At 52.5% G+C, this 20,772-nt stretch overlaps 1 protein-coding gene across 2 annotated transcripts in view; it reads left to right on the top strand.

Moving 5' to 3' along the window:
* Positions 1-20,772, top strand: part of LOC126570262 (B-cell lymphoma/leukemia 11A) — a 64,945-nt gene that overhangs the window by 28,585 nt on the left and 15,588 nt on the right. Inside the window, exons 1-3 of one of the 2 annotated variants that reach the window (XM_050227880.1) lie at positions 11,163-11,211; positions 19,890-20,075; positions 20,208-20,522. The exons of the other annotated variant lie outside the window; for it this stretch is intronic. Coding sequence (XP_050083837.1) covers positions 11,163-11,211; positions 19,890-20,075; positions 20,208-20,522 — 550 coding nt within the window. Of the gene's footprint in view, positions 1-11,162; positions 11,212-19,889; positions 20,076-20,207; positions 20,523-20,772 lie in introns of those variants that run through there. 2 annotated transcript variants of the gene reach the window in all.

A 20,772-nucleotide genomic window follows, 5' to 3' on the forward strand; every position in this document is an offset into this window, starting at 1 on the left:
TCTCGCATGCCCTCCCCCTTCCCCCTCCTACCCCTTTCACCCACTCACCCCACCTAGCGAGATGAGAATCGCCTGGGAACGGGTCCGGGAACGGGATCGCCATTCTATGCGGGGAACCATTCGCTCAAAAAGTGCGACTAATCATGTGTTCGCCCGTTGGTTGGTTGGTTTGTGGGGACTTCCTGCGACGTGCCGTGCGGTGGTGTTGACCAACTAACTCATGGTCAACACTCATGAAGCAACAAAGAACTGACGACAGAGAAAGAGAAAGAGAGAGAGAAGCAGAGCAGAAATCGCGAAATCTCGAAAAGTCGTGCCGCGGTTCTCGGTGCGGACTGACCTCACGGTGTCGGCGCCTAGTCTCCAGCATCTTCGGTCCCCCCGGGCTGGTTGGGGATCTGGAGCACAGAGTATCGCGAGCTGCTCCTCCTTGGCGCGTAGAGCGATGAACTGTGACCGGTACCGTTTGTCCGTGTTTGTCCACCGAGGGGGGTCTGGTTGGCCAGGAGTTGGACCTAGGATGCCGACAATCAAACATCACCCCCACCAACCCGTGTACCCGTGGAGTTGCCGGACGCCGGGAGTTACCAGACAAGAGGACAAGACGACTGTCACTGGTTTTTCAGCTCCAGCTGCTTCTGCTGCTGCTGCTGCTGCTGCTGATGATGATGATGATGATGATGAAATTGTTGCATATAATGGTCCCCACGCGAGCATAAATCACGCGGATATGAGCGTGGCCACACGGTGCCGGGCGGTGGTGGTGGGCCCCTGGCAAATGTGTCGTCGCCCAGATGTGTCGCTCGACGGGCATGAGGATTCGCCGCTATTTCCCTGACCTCGCGTTCGCTCTCCCTCTCGCTCTCCAGTTAGCTGGCGCACCGTTGGGGACATCTCTGGTGAACTCCAAGTCCAATGGGTTTCCCCCGACCCGGGTCTGGCCAATGTGGTTTTGTCGCGGATGTCGTCGCACCGCGTGCCCCTTAATTCCTTGGCGCTTTGTTCTGCGATTCTTGGCTCGGTTCGTCGCGTCTCGTCTCGTCTCGTCTCGGCTGATTTATTGACCTCTTCTGCTACACGGGAAGTAGTGTATGTGTGGTCGAGGATCGCTGAGAAAAGTTTTCCTTGCGCTTCACGCTCCTGGAGCCTGGACTTGGAGTTCAGTGACTTCTGGGAAATTTGGAGCGACTAACGGAGGGTGTCCTTGGGTTTTAGCTACTCGGATATCGAAAGGACTTCAACGAAGGCGTCCTTTTGGGACGTGACCACAAACCTACACATACGCACCCATTGGACTCATTCAGCTTCACGCCTCATTTCCCATGGTTCTGCGACGGTTCTTCGCTTGGTCATTTCCATTCCATTCAAGTGCCCATAGCGCACCATGTGTTGTCCAACCACCATCGCTACTGATGCTGCGTCCGGGCCGTGAGAAAGATAAACCACAAGCGAAGGACAGTCGCGAAGTGTGGCCGAAAGATGATCACAAAAAAAAAAAAACCAAAAAACCCCTAATCTAGACAGAAGAAAAAGTCATTAAAAGTGTCCGCTAGTCCTCGTCGAAGTCACCCGGAGCAGCAAGTCCCTCTTGGTTTTTTGTAAGGGTCCAGGGTCCATTGCGCTGACCATGGCCCCTAGAAGCCATCAGAAGAGGATGCTGAGACATACGAGAGGCGGACAATAATAACGAAAGAAAAAGGCAGGAATCAGTGTCCCGAAGGTCCCGTTAGATGTGCTGGACCCTCAGACGATGACGACGACGACGACTCCCTGAACCTGACCTGCACTCGACGGCGTTGTTTATGTGTCCTCGCTCGTTCGCTCGCTTGTCCTCCACGTTCCTCGAATGTGTCGCGCAGAATGTGTCCGTGAACATGACAAATTTAATTTGTTATGCGGTCGCCTGGCACGGCAGCGTTTTGTCCAGTTCACAAGAAGCCAGCAAAAGACAGAGGGACAGTGAGAGACGTAAAAGGACAGACGACGAAGCAGAAGAAGCATCAGAAGCAGCGGTCGGCAACGCGGTGTGTTATGGTTTTACGTTTCACATCCCAGCGCCCGGGTGTTGGTCGTTCTTGGCATCGGTGAGCCGGCATTCGAGTGCACCGCGGAAAAAGGCTGGCCCGAAAAAGGGAAACCCGCGGGTCCCGTTCCGATGGTTGGATTGGTCGCTGGTCTCGCGCGCATGAAATTTGCATCTTGAAAGCATATTTCATATCTCGGACTTCTTGGGCTCCCACGTCCGCTCTGTTCCGTTCCGAAATGTCACGGGACGACGCCACGCCATGCCACGCCACGAAACCCGCCGAGCCTGAGGTTGGAACGATATCGAATCGAACATTGAAAGGCACACCAGAGACAGGGGGGTGGTGTTGCGGTGGGGTGCTGAGTGGGTGCGGGGGTGAGTAGGTCGAAGAGCTAAAGATGGATTATGCTGCCGACCAAGAAGCTCTCGTCGAGAGGTGCCTTCACCGATGGACGTGGCCGTGCGTCAAGTGGTCAAGCGGAGAAACCGAATCGCACGCTCACGCTCGGTAGCGAGAGGGGTGGTGAACATGATCGTGACCATCCCTTGCACCCCTTGTACCCCCTTGTTCCACCACCAGGAGTGCCGCGACTCCCATGAGATTATGTCATTTATGGTCAGCGTCACCAGCGCGCTGCATTTTGCCTTTACCGTGCGCCAAACCTTGTGTGTCTTCGCCGCTCTTTGCCTTTCGCCGCCTGTTTCTGTTTACTCTTACCTCTTCGGCCTCTCTCTTTCTTCTGCTGTCTTTTGCCATTCTCAAGGCTTCTTCGTTCTGGGCTTCACGCAATGGGCAGCGCGTTGTTGTTGTGGCTGTGACCACAAGACACATAAAAATGGACCGAGGGGGAACTGGAAAGCGAAAGTGATACGAAGCGAAGCAAAGCGAAGCGATGATGGTGGTGGTCAACAGATGGTGACAGATTTTCCCGTTCATCGCGCATCTAATCGCTGCCAGATATGCAAATTGATTCTCCGGCCTTTTTGTTTTGATGGTTCTTGGTGTGCGGTCGAAAGCGACCGGCACCACCGGCATCAGCGGCATCGTTATGCCGCTGTTTGTTGTCTTTAAGCGGACTCCCTAAAAAGCCATCAAAAGCCACCGATGCCGATCTGTACGGGGATGATGTGTCACCCCCCTCCCAAAGGGAAGATGATGGATTACCGTTAGGAGAGGTTATGTGTTTTGTTTTTTGTTTTTGCGGCGAAACACATGCGGTCGTCTCTAAGCTGCTGCGTTGTTGCTTGTTGTTTTGCTGCTGATAAAATATGGAAATCTATCGCATGAGATAAATGATGCTTTTCGGTTCGGTTGCACGATCGCGCAAAGAGATCGTCGGCAAATGATGTCACAGAGACTGACCCCCCCCCCCCTTTTCCGGGTGTCATCTTCAACTGAACGGGATGGTTTCTGTGTTGCTTGATTACAATCTAATTCAATCGGTGCGCCTCTAATCCACAACAAACAACAGGACCTAAAAGACGACAAGCGAAGACAGAACCCGATAAAAGTGTCCTCGGTCATTCTTCACCCAAACACAAACACAAAAAGCACACACAGTGACCACCGACCGACTCTCGCTGAATGCGAATTGAATTTATGACCTGTTTACAACGGATACCGGACTGCCTGCCTGCCTGCCTGCCCGCGCTACTGATACCCGCAAAAGGACAACAGCAAACCGACGACAACCACAAACAGAACCGCTTCTGTCCGTCGTCCGCCGTTGCGGCGTGCTCCAGGACCGGGCTCCGGGTGCCCACGGGAGGGTGCCAATAAAACAGAGAAAAACAATGAGACCAGCCGAGAAAGCCACAATAAAAAAAAATACTTCTCTCAACTTCTGAAGAAAAAAAACCAACTCGTAAGGCGCACTGTAGTGATTGAGGCGTTATTGAGTGTGTGGCCTTAGGGGGTTGTCCTGAGTGTCCTCTGGCCAGGTCGACCAGTCGGAGCTTTATGGCTTTATTGCTACCAGTGAAAGCCCCTGTTGTCCGGTTCGGAGACAGTCCGAGAAGTCCACAAAAAAGACCACGCGGAGAGAGAGAAAGAGAGAGAACGAAAGTCCTGCCCTGTGGACACCCGCACGCTCGTCCCTTTTGTCTTTCGTAATTAGCCTCGATCCAAAACAAACCATAAAACGATAAACCATCCACGGGGTCCCAGTGATGCTAATAGTTATTGCTCCTGGTCCCTGGAGGCAAAGGATCGTAGTGCTTGGTGATGGAATGTTTGTCTCTCTCGTGACGTTTCCACTTTTTTCGCCATTTTTTTTTGTTTGCATTTAATTGTTTTTTGTTTCGGAGTTTTTGTTGTTGATGGTGCTGTTTATGCTGTGTTTATATGCCACTGTCACTATTCCCCTACCTCTTATGCTGAGAGGTCTCTGACTGGTAGGTACATTCGCTTCTTTGGTCCTCTGCTGTCCCGGACTCATCATTAATGTGGAACGCTGTTCTGGTACCCACTGTCCGCGCTCCTACTCTGTTACTACCTTCGACCGCTGGATCTTTGATGGTTGATCCTGCTTTACCCTCACCGGGGCGATGAGGCGTGGTCCAGAAGGTCCACGGTCTCAGTGGCCACAGTGGTGCGGTCGCTTTATGTCTCGGCAGTGGGTGGATTGTTTATGCTACAAATAATTTATGTAAATGATCGTTGGACACAACAAACTAGCTGACCTGGCTACAGGGTAACGCCTCTAGGAATCCATTCGTGGATCGTCTGCGCGAATTGCTCTGCGATTTCTACGAATGAAGTGAAGGTGTCCAACGGGAACGGGACCGTACCCTTGAGCCCTGGCTCGGCCAGCACGAATCGGTTCTCGAATTCTACAAATTCCGCAGCTCACGCGACGGGCACCTGCCTCGGCCACAGACGGGGGCCAGTGGTTGGAACTTTCCCACGCAGCCAAACGCAGAAGACGAGAGCGAAGGAATCAATCAAAATTGGTCCAAACAACTATACCGTGATTGTGGTCGTCCTGTCGAAGGAGAAAGGACATTTCTCTAGCCTTTAATCGGTCACTTCGTCGGGGCCTGTCCGATCGACCCTTCCCAGGGATTGTGATGGTGGAATTGGATTTTCGCTTTCGCTTTACGGTCTTCCCAATCCGAATCCGAATCGTCCAGACGACGGTGGACGACAATGGGATAATTGTAGCTTGAAGAGGGAACGAGTGGACCTGCCTTGAACCTTTTTTTTTTGGTTTGGACATATTCAGCTCAGGTCCAGTTCATTCTACGTCGTCCTTTTTTGTTCGCATCGCATCCCACTTTTCGGTAGCTAATCCATCGACTGGGTGGGTGTGCCATTGGTATTGTTGGGCCTCCGAGCCGATTGAACTCAACAAGTGATTGGGAACATGATTTATGTTCGACGTGGTGCCTGCTTTCTCGTATATGGAGTACGACCAACTATCGATTAGAATTCTCTCTCAGAAAACAGACGACATCTCTTCAAGAGACCAGGAGATAATTCGCAATTTTCGGATCGGATTTCCTCTCTCCGTCCACCAGCCACGTACCCGTGCTTCGATCGGTTTGACATTGGACCTTTTGCACAAAACAAACGGACTCGCTCACAGTCCGGAAGATCCGGGAAGGGCATCGGCTGGTATCGTTGGCCAATCAGGCACCAAAAACCACCGCACCGAGATGCACCGAGTACACCGATACTGACCTCTTGCCGTGCTGTACCGTGCTCCAACCAACGCCACATTGGCCACGGTGCACGGGAAGAGGTTACTCACGATTTCTCTCCATCCTGGGGGCCTCCTGGCTCTCGGCATATAACATGGCCAACCGTCCAGACCGTTCACGGCATGATGCAACGCACGCGCTCGATGCTAAAGTTCATACTGCACCGTGGTGGCGATGGTGGCTCTTGGGGGCTCTTGGGGGCTCTTGGGGGCTCTGTTTTTCTTCGATTCCGGACCGCGATTTGGTTTCGCTGCCGCTGCCGAGTGTTTCGCGAGAGTTGGTTTCGCGTTCCAGTTGCCGCCGCGTAATATGTAACCGCGAAAGTGTAGCACTATGCCTCGCTTATGACGAGCCGCCGTTCGGGAGTTAATGTCGACAAACGAGCTGCCAGGCCCCTACGAGTGTGGCCTGACCTAAGGGGTGGCATTGGAAATCGTAACAAACGGTGGTCCGCGTTGGTCGGGAGTGGTTGCATAAGCAAGGAAGCGGCAGTTGCATTCCGAAATGGTTCAAATGTTTTGCGAATGTTCATCGCTTGTTCCACTTCTAATGTTTCTTTTTCTCTTTTTTCTACTTCCAGGTAAGACGAGTTTTGATGACAGTTCTTATTCCTTCCAATCCATCGCCAGCGTAAGTAATAGTCCGAAGGTGTTTCCAATTCCGTTCTCCTTCTCTGTGAAGCTTTGACGTCCCCAAAGATTGAAGTTCGCTTGTCCAGCATATTCGACAACAGTTCCGTTTTCCTTGGCATAAAAGGCACGATTTTCCTCCAGAACATTCTCCAGGTTTTCTTGAAGATTTCCCTTAGTTTTCATTCGGCTTCGGTCATCATTTCCACGCATTCCACATCATCGCTTCGCCGCTTCTGTTTTAACTCTTCCACTATTCCTTCCACTCACCAATCGCGAGATGGCACAAAAACTATCCAACAGCAGGACACAGCTGTGTCCACGATGTCGTTCCATTTCCCACCAAAGGACTCCCGGTCAGTAGCAGCTGGAAGACATAAAAAACCTGGAATCCTGCAAAAAAAAAATGACAGTATTTTCCACATTTCTCACGCTCGCCGATCAACAAGCATCTTCGCATAAATAGCCCAAGCAGTATCTCCCGGATCCGGCAACGGAATGCAGTGGCAACGCATCTCGGCACTCGGCAAAAAGGTGCGATGCACCCCTCCCGGTTTCCGGTGCCGTGAGAGAGTTTGATGGACAACGCCAACGGGATTCGCCAACGAACGAACGAACGAACGAACGCATCGTCTCGCCTATCTTCGCGATCTGTGATCCGTGATCAGTCCCATCCCCGGGAGCGAGCTTCTTCCTTTTTATTAATCATCATCGCGGGGTGCTGCAAATCGAGCTCGAGTCCTCATGGACCACAATCATCATCATCATCATGATCATCGGGATCATTGGTGAAGAATGGCAGCAAGGGGCTTAAAGAATGCGAAGACCCCGAAATCCTATCGCCAGCCGTCGATGCTGACGATGTTGATGATTGCTGCATGTCCTTTCCTTCGATCCCCTCGCAGCGTTGCAGAGATCCTTACGCACACGCACGCACATATACGCATCTAATCTCATGGCGAAAGGACTCTGGACTCTGGAGAAGAAAGTGTTCGTTCGCCAATTTTTTCCCTCAGAATGTTTTGTCTGGGGTGCACCGAACACCAAGGCCCAGATCTTTAAGGGGGTCCCAGATCATAGAAGAAGGAAAAAAACCGGATTCTACCTAGGGGCGCATAAATTGGTTTTTTAAAACATCCGAACCCACCGGTGATCCGTGTGCGACAATCACCTTGGCAGAGACCGGACCGTGGCATGGCGCTTAGGGGTCGTTTCCCCTTACCCTCATGACGCACACACTCTCGGATGTCCTTTCTCCCGGTGCGCGATCAGCCGAGCGAGGTCCTTTTGCAGACTAGGACTTGGACTTGAAGGAACCTTGGAATGCCGGATAAAAAAGCGTACTCCAAAGCAAAGCCGTCAGCGGCAGGACAACAAATAAATCACGCAACTCACAAGAGCACACATACGCACGTATTCTAATATCGATATTCCAGCACGGCCACAGCGAGACAAAAAGGAAGGGAAAAAAGTGCCGAGGATCTGTCCGCGCGCACCACCAGGAACATAAAAAAGCGCTGAGGGAATGGTCGCGTCCTGACGCTTCTGACGGTGAGGGGGGGTAACGATCCGTCTCACCGACCGACGAGTCCGTGTAACGGTATTTTTCGATTCCTTGCTTCTTTTTTTCCCTTCGCACCATTCCTCTTTTTCATCTCATTCGTTTTGGACCGAGAAACAGCGAGAGAGGGAGAGCGAAAAAAAAACGTGAACCCGCGGCCGAGATCCGCTGATGAAGACGGGCATCTCGGAGCCCGTTTTTTTCTTCTTTCGATCCTTTCTTCCCTGTCCCACAAATACCCTGGTGCGTATGTGTCCTGCGGGTCCTCGGGGCCTGCGTGTTTTCTAATTTTCCGTTGTTTATCGCACCGATTCCTCGCTATACCGAAGCCCAGGGCTTTTGTTATTAATATAAATCAAAGATATAATTAAGCATTCATTCACCGTCATTCCTGGCCTGGCTTTGGGGGTCTCTCGGAGGGCTGGACGCCGGGAAAAGGAGGCCCGAAAGGACGGAAGCGCGGTTGTGGTGAATTTGATCCGTGGTTCCTCGTGGTACAGTGGCCATCCTTGTGGCCCTTTGCCGTGGTATACGATCGGTCGGCGTCGTCGTTGACGCACTCGAAATGCGAGGCCCCGTTAGCTTTGTGTGGATTTTGAGGCGTTTTTTCTACCCAACTATCGTGCCTTCTTCTCTGTGTTTTTGTGTTCTCGCTGAGATGTCCTGTGCGAGGATATGTTTTTTTTTACATTCCTGTGGATCACGCTTTTTATGCGTGGCCACCACAGAATCGTGGCACAAGAAAAGGAAATCTAGAGCAGTTCCAGCACGCAAAAAGCCAGACTCTTCCTTTTCGAAAAAAAAACATGAAACACCACAACAGTACACTCAATCTTCGTTATCTCGGTGGCACGCATTGTTGTGTTCTGAGCGCAACACGCGATAAGGATGCACTTTGGTGGTTGAGCCTTTTCGCTCTCTTGAACTTCTGTGGTCTTTGAGGTACTAATTTTGAATATTTGAAGCTACGAGACTAACGGAACGGAAATGCATTAGAATTCGAAACGGATGAGCCACTGCCCTCCATCCGGTGCTCTTCTTAGCGGCATTTGTCCTCTGAAGCGATAAAGGATATGCAGCTGCAACCCTGGAGTACCGTGGAGGTGAAGCTGGACCGGATATAAGCAACGGAATGGGAGCAGTTTCCTTGTGATTATTGGATCAACGATGGGTTGCGATTGGTTCGTTTGCGAGAAGGAAATGAATTTCTTTAAAGGATGTGCCCAGCCCACCACTCCCACCATTCTCTCCGTAATGCACCAAGTGCCAAAGGACGAACTGAAATGGTCGGATGCATGGGAACGCCAGAAACCATTGGAATTGGATATTGCAGGTCCGGGCTCTCGTCGATGTTCGATGTCATTCGATGCACTTGGCGACGGATGCCGTGCACTTGAGCTCTTTGAGCTCGTTGAGGACCTTTCGGTGCTTGGCTTGGTTTGGATGACGATTTGTAACCAGATTCGTCAGTTATCCCTAGGATCGGTATCCGTCGGTCAACGCGTTGTCATAATGAACACAACCACCAGCTAGCATCACGGATATGTTCGATCGAATTCCGGTGACAAGTGTGTGGACATCGCCTCGGACAGTCCGAATCCGAAGTCCCTTTTCAGAATCACCGAGATACGGATCTCGATGACCAATCATCGAAAGGACGCTCTAGTAGGCGCTCGGCACTACCACACATGTGCACACGTACAGGCGTGCAGTGGTGGTGATAGATGATTTCGTGATAAGATAAAACCGAACGGCAGCAACTCGATCCGAGCATCCTCTCTCGTCGTCGTCCTTTAGGCCATCCCGAGACTGGACTAAGTCCTGGTGCTGATGCTGGTGCTGGTGCTGGTGGTAGTGGTGGTGAGTTGGTCTCGCCAGGACTCGCTTACCCCTCACGAGAAGTCCTTTTTGTCTCGGGATGGGGGGGTAATTCACTCTCTCTCTTTCTCTGTTTCTCTCGCTCACCCAGCCCAAAAAAGGATGCTTTTTGCACTCACATCCTGCACTCACCGGAGAAAAAGAAAGAGAGAGAGAGAGAGAAAGAGAGATCCTGTGTGTGAGTGCTGTGAGGGGAGAGCGTTTTTTTCTCGCTCGCTCTCTATCTTCTTCTCTCCTTTGCGCACACTCGTCGGTATGAAGAGCTCATCCGATACGGCAAGGAAAAAAAAACCGTCGACCCCTCGAAAACGCTCACTCACACAGACTCGAGGTCCTTTTTTGTCCGTCCGCTGGTCCGCCGGTCCGTCCGTTCCTATGCCGTCCGTTGGCCAACACAACGACATCCTGCGCAGGAGGAAGCGAGAGCGAAAGAAAAAGAGAGCGAGAGAGAGTACGAGCCGGGGTGCGCGCGTGTGAGGGGTGCGCAGACGACCGTGGCAGGGGGCTAGGGTTTTGGGTGTCAAGAGAGCCAGAGCCATACACCGGAACGTCGTCGACGCGAACGGACGTGCGTTCAGTGACCAGTACATAGCCGTAGTACACCCAGCAGCTACACCAGCAGCAGCAGCAGCAACGTAGTAGCCACATCAGGAGCAGCATCGTAGTAACCATCGACGGCTGCCAGCGATCGATTGCGGTCAACAAACGGTGTGTCCACTTACCCCCACACGCATACACACGTCGGAAGGCCACCGCCCACTCTCGCGCTATTTACTATCAGCTCATCACCAGTGTCCTGCTCAGGGAGAACAGTTACGGGAATTAAAGCAAGCCAGGACCTCCGCGGCAAAGAATGACGTTCGGGATTGTAATGAAGCGCGCCAAATGTGCCTCTCGGCGGTGACAGTGTGAGATACAGTAGTGTGTTCAGGTGTTTCTGCTTTCTGTTGCCATCACCCACAGCCCCCCCCCCCCCACTCAAGGCAGATGGGCACACCATTACCGTTGACTGCCGTTTTTTCGTTTCTTTCGCTGTGTTTATGTTCTTTTGTTTCATTTGTGCCCCCCTGTGGTGTGTGTCGCGTGATCCAGTACAACAATCTTGGTGAAAAAGAAGGCAAAATAATCCGCCAGCCTAGTGTATTCTCTGTGTGTCCTAGAGGCTGGTGCGATCTAGTGTGCCGTGTGTGGTGTTGAGCAGTGAATGGTGGTCGTTGCCTAACCTCAAAACAGAAAACGAATCGTGCTTCAGCAGAGTGTACAGAGTGAACACAGGGAGAACAAGGGAAAGGGAGAGTGATACTACATCCGGAAGACCTCCGGAAGAACCGTCAGAAGCAGCAGCAGCAGCAGCAGCACCAGCAGCATGCTGTCCACCAGCGAAGATGCCGGGTTCTACTCGCACAACCGTGATCGTGAGTTTGCACTGTTCTCTCTAGGTTCTTGGCTTCGTTGGTTTCGGGTGGAACGATGGTGGTCTCTCTTTAATTCACCAGGGGTCACAAACAAGGAACCGGTCGTCGTCCTCTGGAGGGAACCCTTTAATTTGCAACAGTACACCACCCCCCTTTTGCACCCTGTTTTTGCTGTACCTCCTCCCGTCCCAGTGTGCATGAAGCACCCTCTTGAGCGAGCCACTTCCGGTCGCTAGGCGGAGTTGGCCAGTGCCAGTGGTCTACAATTAACGGGGTGCTCGCTTGCTCGCGCCTATTTCGTTCACCGCATGTACGGAGTCCTAACGGTCTCCTAGGGAACGCGGGAGCACGATTCCTTCGATCGAGCACAATCGAATCGAACTCCGTTTGCGCGTACGACCAAACGGAGTAGTGATAAGCACGACGACAGTGACAGTGTGGGGTGTAGTGTGGCTTGGCGTGGGTGGACTGTATCTTGGGTTATCGATCGATCGACCAGCTGCTGCTGGTGGGGCTTGCGCGCGCGTGTGTTTGCTTTGGCCACGGCATCACGCGTCACCAGTTTCTTGTCACCGAAGGGCTTTGAGCTTGAATCGCCTTTAAAGTCGACTCTGGATTTCGGTACCTAGAGTGGCCAATTGATAATTCTGGAGTCCCCAGTTGGGACCTCATTATGATACCGCTGGTTCTACAGGTTCTTTCCACGCTGGTCGGTTCCAATCCAAAACGTCCGGACCTACGACGGAATGGACATGGAATTGTGGAGGAGATAGGGGTCCAGCCGGTGAACGATATGGGCAAACAGAGGGGCCGTCGAGTGAGCAACAATGTGCCCAACGGTCGGCCGGTTTTTGTTGAATGTGTGTACGTGCGCGCCCGCCTATGCCGCCCCGGAAGTTCCGTCTCGACACCCGGGGTGGTGGCGGCCGGTGGATGAGGCGGAACGAGCGATAAGCGGTCCGCGACCACCCTCGCACACCGGTTGGTGGTTGTCGGTGTGGATACGCGTTCAATCCACCTCCGCACTCCGCAAACAACACACCGTGGCGTGGCATGGCGTGGCGCGCGGCGTGAAACTGATAAGCGAGAACCGCGCGCTGAGCTCGGTGGTGTACGCCACCACGCCGCGAAGGTAAACTTTCTGGTGGCGGTCCTTTCTCTCGCTCTCGCTCTTTGTCTCTTCGTCGGTCGGGTGGTCCACCCCCGTTCGGGTGGTCTCCCTTGTGCTGCAGCAGCGGCAGGTTTGTGGCCGAGGTGCAAATGTTTGCCTTTCACCTTGGCGCTTGATAAGGGTCCAACGCCGGGCTGCGTCGTCGTCGTCGTCGTCGTGGACGGATGCAACCACGCGTCACCACGGAACCGCGCGACCATAGGGGCGATGGCCATGCGTACCGGTTGCGGATCCCCACGCACTGATAAGGGGCTGCTATATGGGTTAGTGCCACCCGGGGGTCCAAGGCACCCGTTGACCCGCAACACATAGCTCTTCAATGACCGCGACCAACGAACGAACCACCCCCCTTTTGCGAGCCGGTTCCCGCCCGTGCGTTCGCCCGATATCGCCAACAACCGAAGGTTGCCACCCTCTCTCGCACAAGCTAAATAGGAGATGTCCCCATTCGGTGATGGTGTTCGGGGTCGATTCGCTTCGTTTGTGGCCAACGGAATAACCTCGGATGCAAATGGGGAGTGGGCGCAGTCTGTGGTGCCTGCATGCACGAGCTTATCATCAGCACCTTCCATCATTTGGACGTAGCTTGTGTGTTTTTTTTTGTTCCGGGGACGGAAACAATCAGCCTCGGACCACACCGGGGGAACCAGACCGCGGTGCACATTTCTATCCAACAAACGCGACGCGACCGTGGCGCGTCATCGTCGAGCGTCCAGCGTGGTTGGGTTCGCGGGCGGTCTCTGTTCCCGGTCAATATTTGCAGAATGATTAGTCTGGCACATTTTTATGGCCCACAATGATGACGAAATGGCGTGGAGCGCAGGGAAGGAAGGAGGGGCTGGTGGACAGCTTCTTCCACGCTGACCGTCCACAGATCCGGCTTTCGGCTCCGGATGAATCGGCTTTCGGTGTTGGCCGTTTGAGCAGCTGTTTGCTCAAGTGCTTCGCTTACTCATCGCTGTGGAGTGGATCGTTGGATTGTTTATAGCTTGCCCTCCGGTAGGCCTGTCACGGCAGAAGAACTAGCTTCAACCTGGTTTCCCCCTGGGAAGTTGAGAACCTGAGGAGATCTCTGAGTAAATAGCCGCGGATCCAAGGGAATTCGCTGCAGGTCCAGTTTCGGTCTAACCTGAACTGGATTCAAATATACAGACGGTCCCTATAGTCACATCTGCTCCAAGAAGTCCGTCACTTTAACATCTTTATCTGGTCTTGTGTGCCAGTAACTCGCCTCGTACAATCAGTTCAAATGGCATGACCGCCGCGACCTTAATAAGGAATGCCCCAAAGGCACGTCGTCGTCGTCGTCGTCGTCGTTGTTCTGCTAAACATCATTCGCAGAACGCGCTCCCGAACATTGGGTGACATCGTATCGATAATTTGACATTTCCGTCCGTTACGGGAGCACCACAAATTGTGGACGTGTATTGGAGGGGCGGCCGACCGTTCCCTTTTCCGCGTGCAATATCCCTATAATCATCGGCAATCGCCGGCGGCGATTCACTGGTCCCTGGTCCCTGGTCCTGGTTCAGGTCCCGGTCCTGGACTGGATGTCCGGATTTCGGGCATCCGGGGCCAGCAGTACGCATCAGGGATCATTTACAACTTCCTAATCGAATTTGCGGGCGGCCGCGCGCACACAACATACACACGACGTCGTGCGACGTCTGACGGACGATGCGGTCATGGGAGGGAGGTATCCGACGTACTGAACCGAATCTGGATTCCGCACGGCGGTCAATCAACATTGGTTATGAATAAATAACCTGGAAACACTTCTTTGTTTTCGGTGGCGGATTTGCGGGGAATCAAGGAGGAGGAGGAGGAGGAGGTCACCTCAGAGAGGGGTGTCCTTATTGTTTCGATTTTCCGTCCAATGGATTCCAACGCCAATAATTTATGCATCGAAAGTCAATCAAATAGTTGGGCGGTTTCGAGGGCTTGGACGTAGCGATGGTGATGGGCCAACGTCTTCAATGTCCTGAACTCGCAAACTAATAAAGGGATGTTTCGTGTGTTGTTGTTGTTTCTTGCAGCCATTCAAGGGGCAATTACGTCTGAACTGGAGATAGTTATCAGCTAATTTAGCAGAAACAGACGAAGAGAAAGACAAAGAAGAAGAAGAAGCTTACGCCACATTCCAAGGAGCATTCAATCGACTTGTGCGACTTGTGACTTGTGACCGGAATTCGATTTGCGGTTTTATGACGATTTGCGATTTGAGGACGACTCCGGCGTACGGTAGTCCGCAGTAAGCAATTTTTCCTGCTGACGATGCTGATGCTAGCAGCTTGATGGCACGCGCTCGCGCTCGCGCATATGTATGTGTGTTCGTCCTTCGTCGAAAGGACATAACATAATTCATCATTCTCGGCATCCTCTCGCGGTTTCCTCCGCGTTCCGCGCGTTCCGGAAGATTTCATCTCGCGCGCTCTTTGTGGAACTTCCCCCTTTCCGTTTCGGTCACTGTGTGGCGTCGTTGTCTCGGATGCTGTGTGGATGTCCGGACGATGTCCTTCTGTGTGTCTTTTGAAGGACATCCCAGAAGGTCCCGCGGAATCGGTCACAGATTGCTGACCCCTTTCCTGTAGGGTGCGTCTTCGGTCGAGTAAAATGGTTGGACGGCCCTTGCGTCAAAGAAAGAAATGGTGTGCTTGTGTGTCCTTCGAACTCACGGCGGCTTCCCGTAGAAGGACAAATTAATTTTCGTAAACCATAAGTGTCCAGGGCACTGGTACACGGTTCTCCTGCTTGTTGTCGTCGTTCTCGATGAGGTCAAACGTACGGGAATATAGGTCCTTCCTTGGTCGCGGTGGTTCAAATGGAATTCGCCGACACAAAACTCTCGACTCATGCACGACTCGCACGGATTCTTGCAGGGCCACTCAAGAAAAGCCGGAGAACTGCATAAGATGCAAATTGCTTGCTCGCTGGCTGCCTCGCTCAAGAGTCAGCGAGGCATACGGAGATCAAACGCCAAGTAGCCGCGAATGGCCTTGTGTTTCACCTTCGAATTCGATTCCTGCTTCGATTCGCCACTCACGCCAATTGGCCACAGCTGCATCTCGCCACACTCGACGACACTATAGTGGTGCTGCATTTGCTGTAGTTTGCTGGCTCGAGTGGCAGTTGGGCAGAGACCGGTGCTACCTACGCGCTGCTGGTTTGTTCCACGGGATTTCAGGATATCCTCCCACATCCAAGGGTCCATTCGATGAGGGCGAAAACAGAGGGAGAGAGAGAGGGAGGAATAGTGAAAGGAGAGAACTGCAATGGCGGTCGCTTGTGCTGACAATGATTGACCGATGTTGATGAACGTCCTGAATCGGGGGAATCGAGCCTCTAATCTGCGTTTGTCAGTTCCGTATTTCAGGACCTTATTCCTCGTGAACGTACCCGGTTTCATCGCCTGTCAACAGAGGGGTTTTTGTTGAGCTTTACGGTTTTCGATCCAGCTTAGGAGACCCATATCGAGATGTCCACATCAAATGCATTCATGTGCAGCCCACCAGACAACCAGAGCAGACAGGGCAGACAGATGCATATGTGACACGAGCAGAAGGCTTATGCTCTCCCCCCACCGACCCCGAAGAGAGTGAGTGAGAGCGAGCGCACCTTTTATGGAATGGACCGGTTCGCCCCCGGTGAGTCTTGACTGCTCCCATTGGTCACTCTCACCACGTGCGTGTGGACACGACAACGACGCATCAACGACGACGAGCAGCATAAACCCCTTCGTTGGCCGCTGCTAGTGCCCATTGGTCAGCATGCGTCGTCGTGCATGACAGCGTCGAACCGAGGAGAGAAAAGGAGTCGAAGAAGACCTGTCCGAAGAAGTCGAAGAAGACCAACGAAGTGGACGCCCATTTTTCCCTCGACCGCTCGTTGCTCTCTCGTTCACGCTCTCTGTCTCTTTTGGTCGTTCGTCTGTTGGATCGATGCGTGACGACGGACTGCATGAATTCTGCTCGAAAAGCGAATCGATCCGGTGACCATTCGCCTCCACCGGGACTGACCAATGTCCAGCCTTACTTCGGCTGTAAATCCAAGTACTAAAGCAATAGATAATCGAGGGGACAAATAATGCTTTGTATTTTCGCCCTTTTTACGCACCCAGAATCGAAGAAATGGGGGAAAGGCGAAAGGATGTTATCGATGGCATCACTCCTCCTCGTCGATGATCCTTGAAGCCTTGGTGTCTGTCGGTCACTACTGCGCTGCACGACGGTGGTGCTGATGGTTGTTACTGCCTGCTACCAAACACTCAATAAGGGTAATTAAATAAGCCTGATTTACGGTCCGGATGTCGTCGTGGCCAGAAGGAAACGGCACCGCACAGCACGGGGAGTGATGGGTGTTAATCCTTGGAGTGTGGAGTGGTGGTCGACCACTAGACTGATGTGTCCTGCAACAAGGGGATTACAACACCACCAATACCACCACCAGCACTCGTACGCCGTTTGGAAGCAAGTCACGGGGATTAGGACCGACACTAAGCTTGGTCCAGTAACAGTCACTGCCCTCACCCTCTCTCTCTCTCTTTCTCTTTCTCTCTCTCGTTGGCTCTCCCTCTAGTAGTTTTATTAATTTAATGACGTAATGGGTGCAAGGTATCGCCGCGGGGGAATTAGTGGTCTCTGGTCTCTCTTGCTCTCTCTCTCACTGGACGTCGTCTCCTGTTTGTCCGCCAATTTGTTCGCCTTCCGGCACCAGGGAACTGGTTGGCCAATCGATTGTGTTTGCCATTTGGCTTATCGGACCACACACACAAGCGCACGCACGCACGCATGCCACGGAACTTGTCTTCTGTTCGGATCGTATCGGATTGGATCCATTAGTCATCGGAGCATTGAGCAATCGCCGTCGCCACTGTCCCGCCACGGCACTATTTGCTCCTTTTGTGACCTGGAACCATTATTGTTTTTGTTCGTGGCGCGACATACCACCGCGCCACCCTTGGCTTGCGACATCGAGGCTTTGTTGTTTCTCGCGCCGTGCATCAATCGGTTTGATCGGTCGGACGCGAAACGATAACCGGCGACGTTCTGGGCTGTGCTGTGGTCGGTCGGTTGTTCATTTATCATCATATCGCTTTTGGTCCGTTGTTGTTGTTTGGCAGGACGAGGACGACGAGGACTAGTCGCTAAAAGATAAGCGAACCGGCTGACCAGCGAGTGGAAGTAAAAGGCAAACTAATGGATTACGACGGGGAGTATCAATGGCGATGGCCTTCGATGGTCTCTCATCAGCTAATGCGCTCGCAGGACTTTGCTTCGTTTTCTCTTTTCTCTTTTTGGTTCGATGGTTTTTTAGAGGACATTCCTAGGGCGCGGCTAATCCAGGGCATGTCGCCAATACTCAATTCCAAATTTCCATTTAACGGCACCGCACTCGCGCATATTCCTCGAAGGTTGTCCGTTTGCCTGCACTATAAATGGCATAAATCCGTCATAAAAAAATCCACCACTGTTCGCAATTTTATTGAACACTCCTTCTGCGACGCATAACAGTTTATAGCGCGCCCCACAGTTCGCGTCTTCATTCGCGGCCTCGAAATCCTCGCTGCATAAATATCGTCGATATGCGATGCAAAGAACCAATTAACACACGCCAAGAGAGGGAACCGCACGATGACAACAAATTATCATATTAATTGCCGATGCTGCCGCCTCTCCTCATCCAGCTTCCCTCTAAGCATTCACGCACCACGCACGCTCACTGCTTGTGCTTTTGCGGTTTCATTCCTGTGTTTAATGTCGTGCCAGGAAAGGAAGGAGGTTCAAGTAGGTCAATTCATCGGCAAAACATAAATATCCAGTGCAGCAGCAGCAGCAGCAGCAGCACTTGCTAGCAGACACCGAACAGTCTGGATTGATCTCGATTCGGCCAACGACCACACCGGTCTTAGTCTTAGAGAGCTCATCGTCTGCAAGATTCGGGAGGAAGGAGTGATGTTGCCCAAGGGGACCACAGTACCAGGGTTTATGGCCAGCAATCCCACCGCGCGCGCCATTCGCAGCGTTTAATGACTGGCGCACCAATGGATTGGCGTCTTGGGTGTCTTGGTGTGGATGGTCGTCCCTTCGCTCGCTGGCTGAAATGGTTACCGTGATTTTTATTTCAATTTTATTTCCCTCCGCACATTTCCGTGGCCAAAGGGGATGCCCCTTGTGCGCGCACACCAACACACCAATGGCATCGTCGACTACTTGGTGTCACATTAATTACACGTCCTTCGATGAGCGCCAAAAACCACGGCTAGTCCTTTCTCGGCAAGGAGATAAAATCGAACGGATTGCAAGCGAGTCAAGCATCGAAGCAAAATGGGTTGGCGTTAGAATCAGTGCCATCAGCATCGTTCTCTTCCTCCCAGTACTTTCGGGTAGTATTCTGGCGCGCTCGGCGAGAAATTTATGAGATTAATTCCGAAAAATGAAAATAGCCCCATTTATAACTCCACTCGATATAAATAAGTTCGCGTGTCCGTGGCACTGGAGTCTTCTGGAGAGGAGTCGGGGAAAACTTTTATCACTCACTAAAACCCGTTAACCCGTGAGCGGGCGCGCGCGCGCGCGTGACTCCCTTTGTTTTCCTCCGGACTTTCGGTTCCGGAGTGACGGGATTACGAGCGACCGGAATGGACTAGCGCCGGACCGCCCCGGTCGAATGGAACCTTTCGGAATGGAATGTGTGTCCTTTTTCGGTACTTTATAAAAGTGTCAAGCCGCCAAGGAATCTACCGCCATAGCATCCGCCATCCGCTGCTCGCTGGTGAGAGTAACTATTACTCTTGTAGCTCGTAAAAATAAAACGAACCTCTCTCTGGACCACTCTCTGGACAGCCTGAGAAGTGACTCCTGGACGACGTCGTCGTCGTCGTCGTCGTGAGTGTCCTGAATCCTGCGAGGAGTGGAGCGAGTCCAAGCTTTAATTAAAATCGTAAAGAACAACAATACTGTGGGAGGGAAGGGGTGGAGAGAGAGAGAGAGAGAGAGAGAGGGGGATTGGGTGGTTGAAAACTGCCACCAAAACCCGGATGGTGGAATGTGTTTCGAATGGACCTCCACTTCCTCCTTCTCCCCCCTTCAAGATGATGACGTGACAGCGTCCTGTGGTCGTGTCCTGGCTAGTTCTATTCTCCTCACAGGGAAAGATAAAGGGAGAGACAAAGAGAGAGGCAGTAAGATAGCGCATGTGTGAAAAAGAGAGAGAGAGATGAGAACCAAACCACCGAACCAAAGAAATCTAATTAAATTCATTAAATTAGCTGTGATGAGATAATAATTTTTAATTCTTCGCCTATTTTCTTCCCCCTTCCAATCCATCCCCCTTTCTTGTGATGCTCCATCCCTTTTCCCACCCTTCAACAATCCCCGCAACCCTTTTGCTCTCCGGCTTTCGCCCACTTCTTGCCACTCCCGGTATCACATCCGCTCCGTATCTGTCCGTCGGAACACACAACACACACATGCACGCACGCACACATACCCGGACACCCTGTTCGCAGATTCCGAGACGGGCGAAACGACGACGGAAGGTGGGGGTGGTGGTGGCGATGGGCGCGTCGGTACACAGGATATCCTGACATGCGGGTCCTGTCAGCGAACGTTCGCCCTGTCCAACATCGTCCGGTTCATTCAGCACAAGGTGCTCCAGTGTAACAAGGACACGTACGGCCAATGCTACACCCAAGGTAAGTGGCCAGCGTTTCCCCACCCGGGTTTAGTGGCCACCGAGTGGCCACCCACCGTTGGTCCATGGTCTCACTTTTTTTTCCTTTTCCTTTTTTTCCTCCCCGTTTTTTTTTTGTGCTCGATCTGTACAGCCACACCCGGTGCCGATCGTGACTCGGACGATGGCCGACCACTCATGCTGATGGGAGCGAACCGGAGTGTCGTGGGGATGGCCGGTGTCGATCGTATCCTGGCACGGAGAGCCTCGATGCCGAACGTATCCACGATTACTAGCAGCTGCAGCAGCAACAGCTACAACTTCAACAATCAGCAGCAGCAGCAGCATCACAGGCAGCAGCGCCATCAGCAGACGTTCGTGGATTCGCGAGTCCATACGCCACCACCGACCAGTCCGGCGGAACTGTTGCGCGACGGTGCGTCCAGCACACCCAAACAGCTCGGTGACGGTGAGTAGTCGGCCAGCGGCAGCGCTCTGATGACCCCCGTTCTGACCTGCTTGTGTTCCGGATCTTTCCTTTTTTTATCCTGTTTTGTTTTGTTTTTTCGTCGATTTTTTTATCTCCTTTTTTGGTTCAGGTTGTGTTATCTTTTCCCGATTGATTTGTTTTTGCGTCGTTTTTTGGCTTTGTTTGATGAGTTTAGTCTGGGAGGTGGTAGATTGTTTTGGCTTCTCTTTATCGATCGATTTCGTCAACC

The sequence above is a fragment of the Anopheles aquasalis genome, chromosome 2, assembly GCF_943734665.1.
Source record: "Anopheles aquasalis chromosome 2, idAnoAquaMG_Q_19, whole genome shotgun sequence".
Taxonomy (NCBI): Eukaryota; Metazoa; Arthropoda; class Insecta; order Diptera; family Culicidae; genus Anopheles; species Anopheles aquasalis.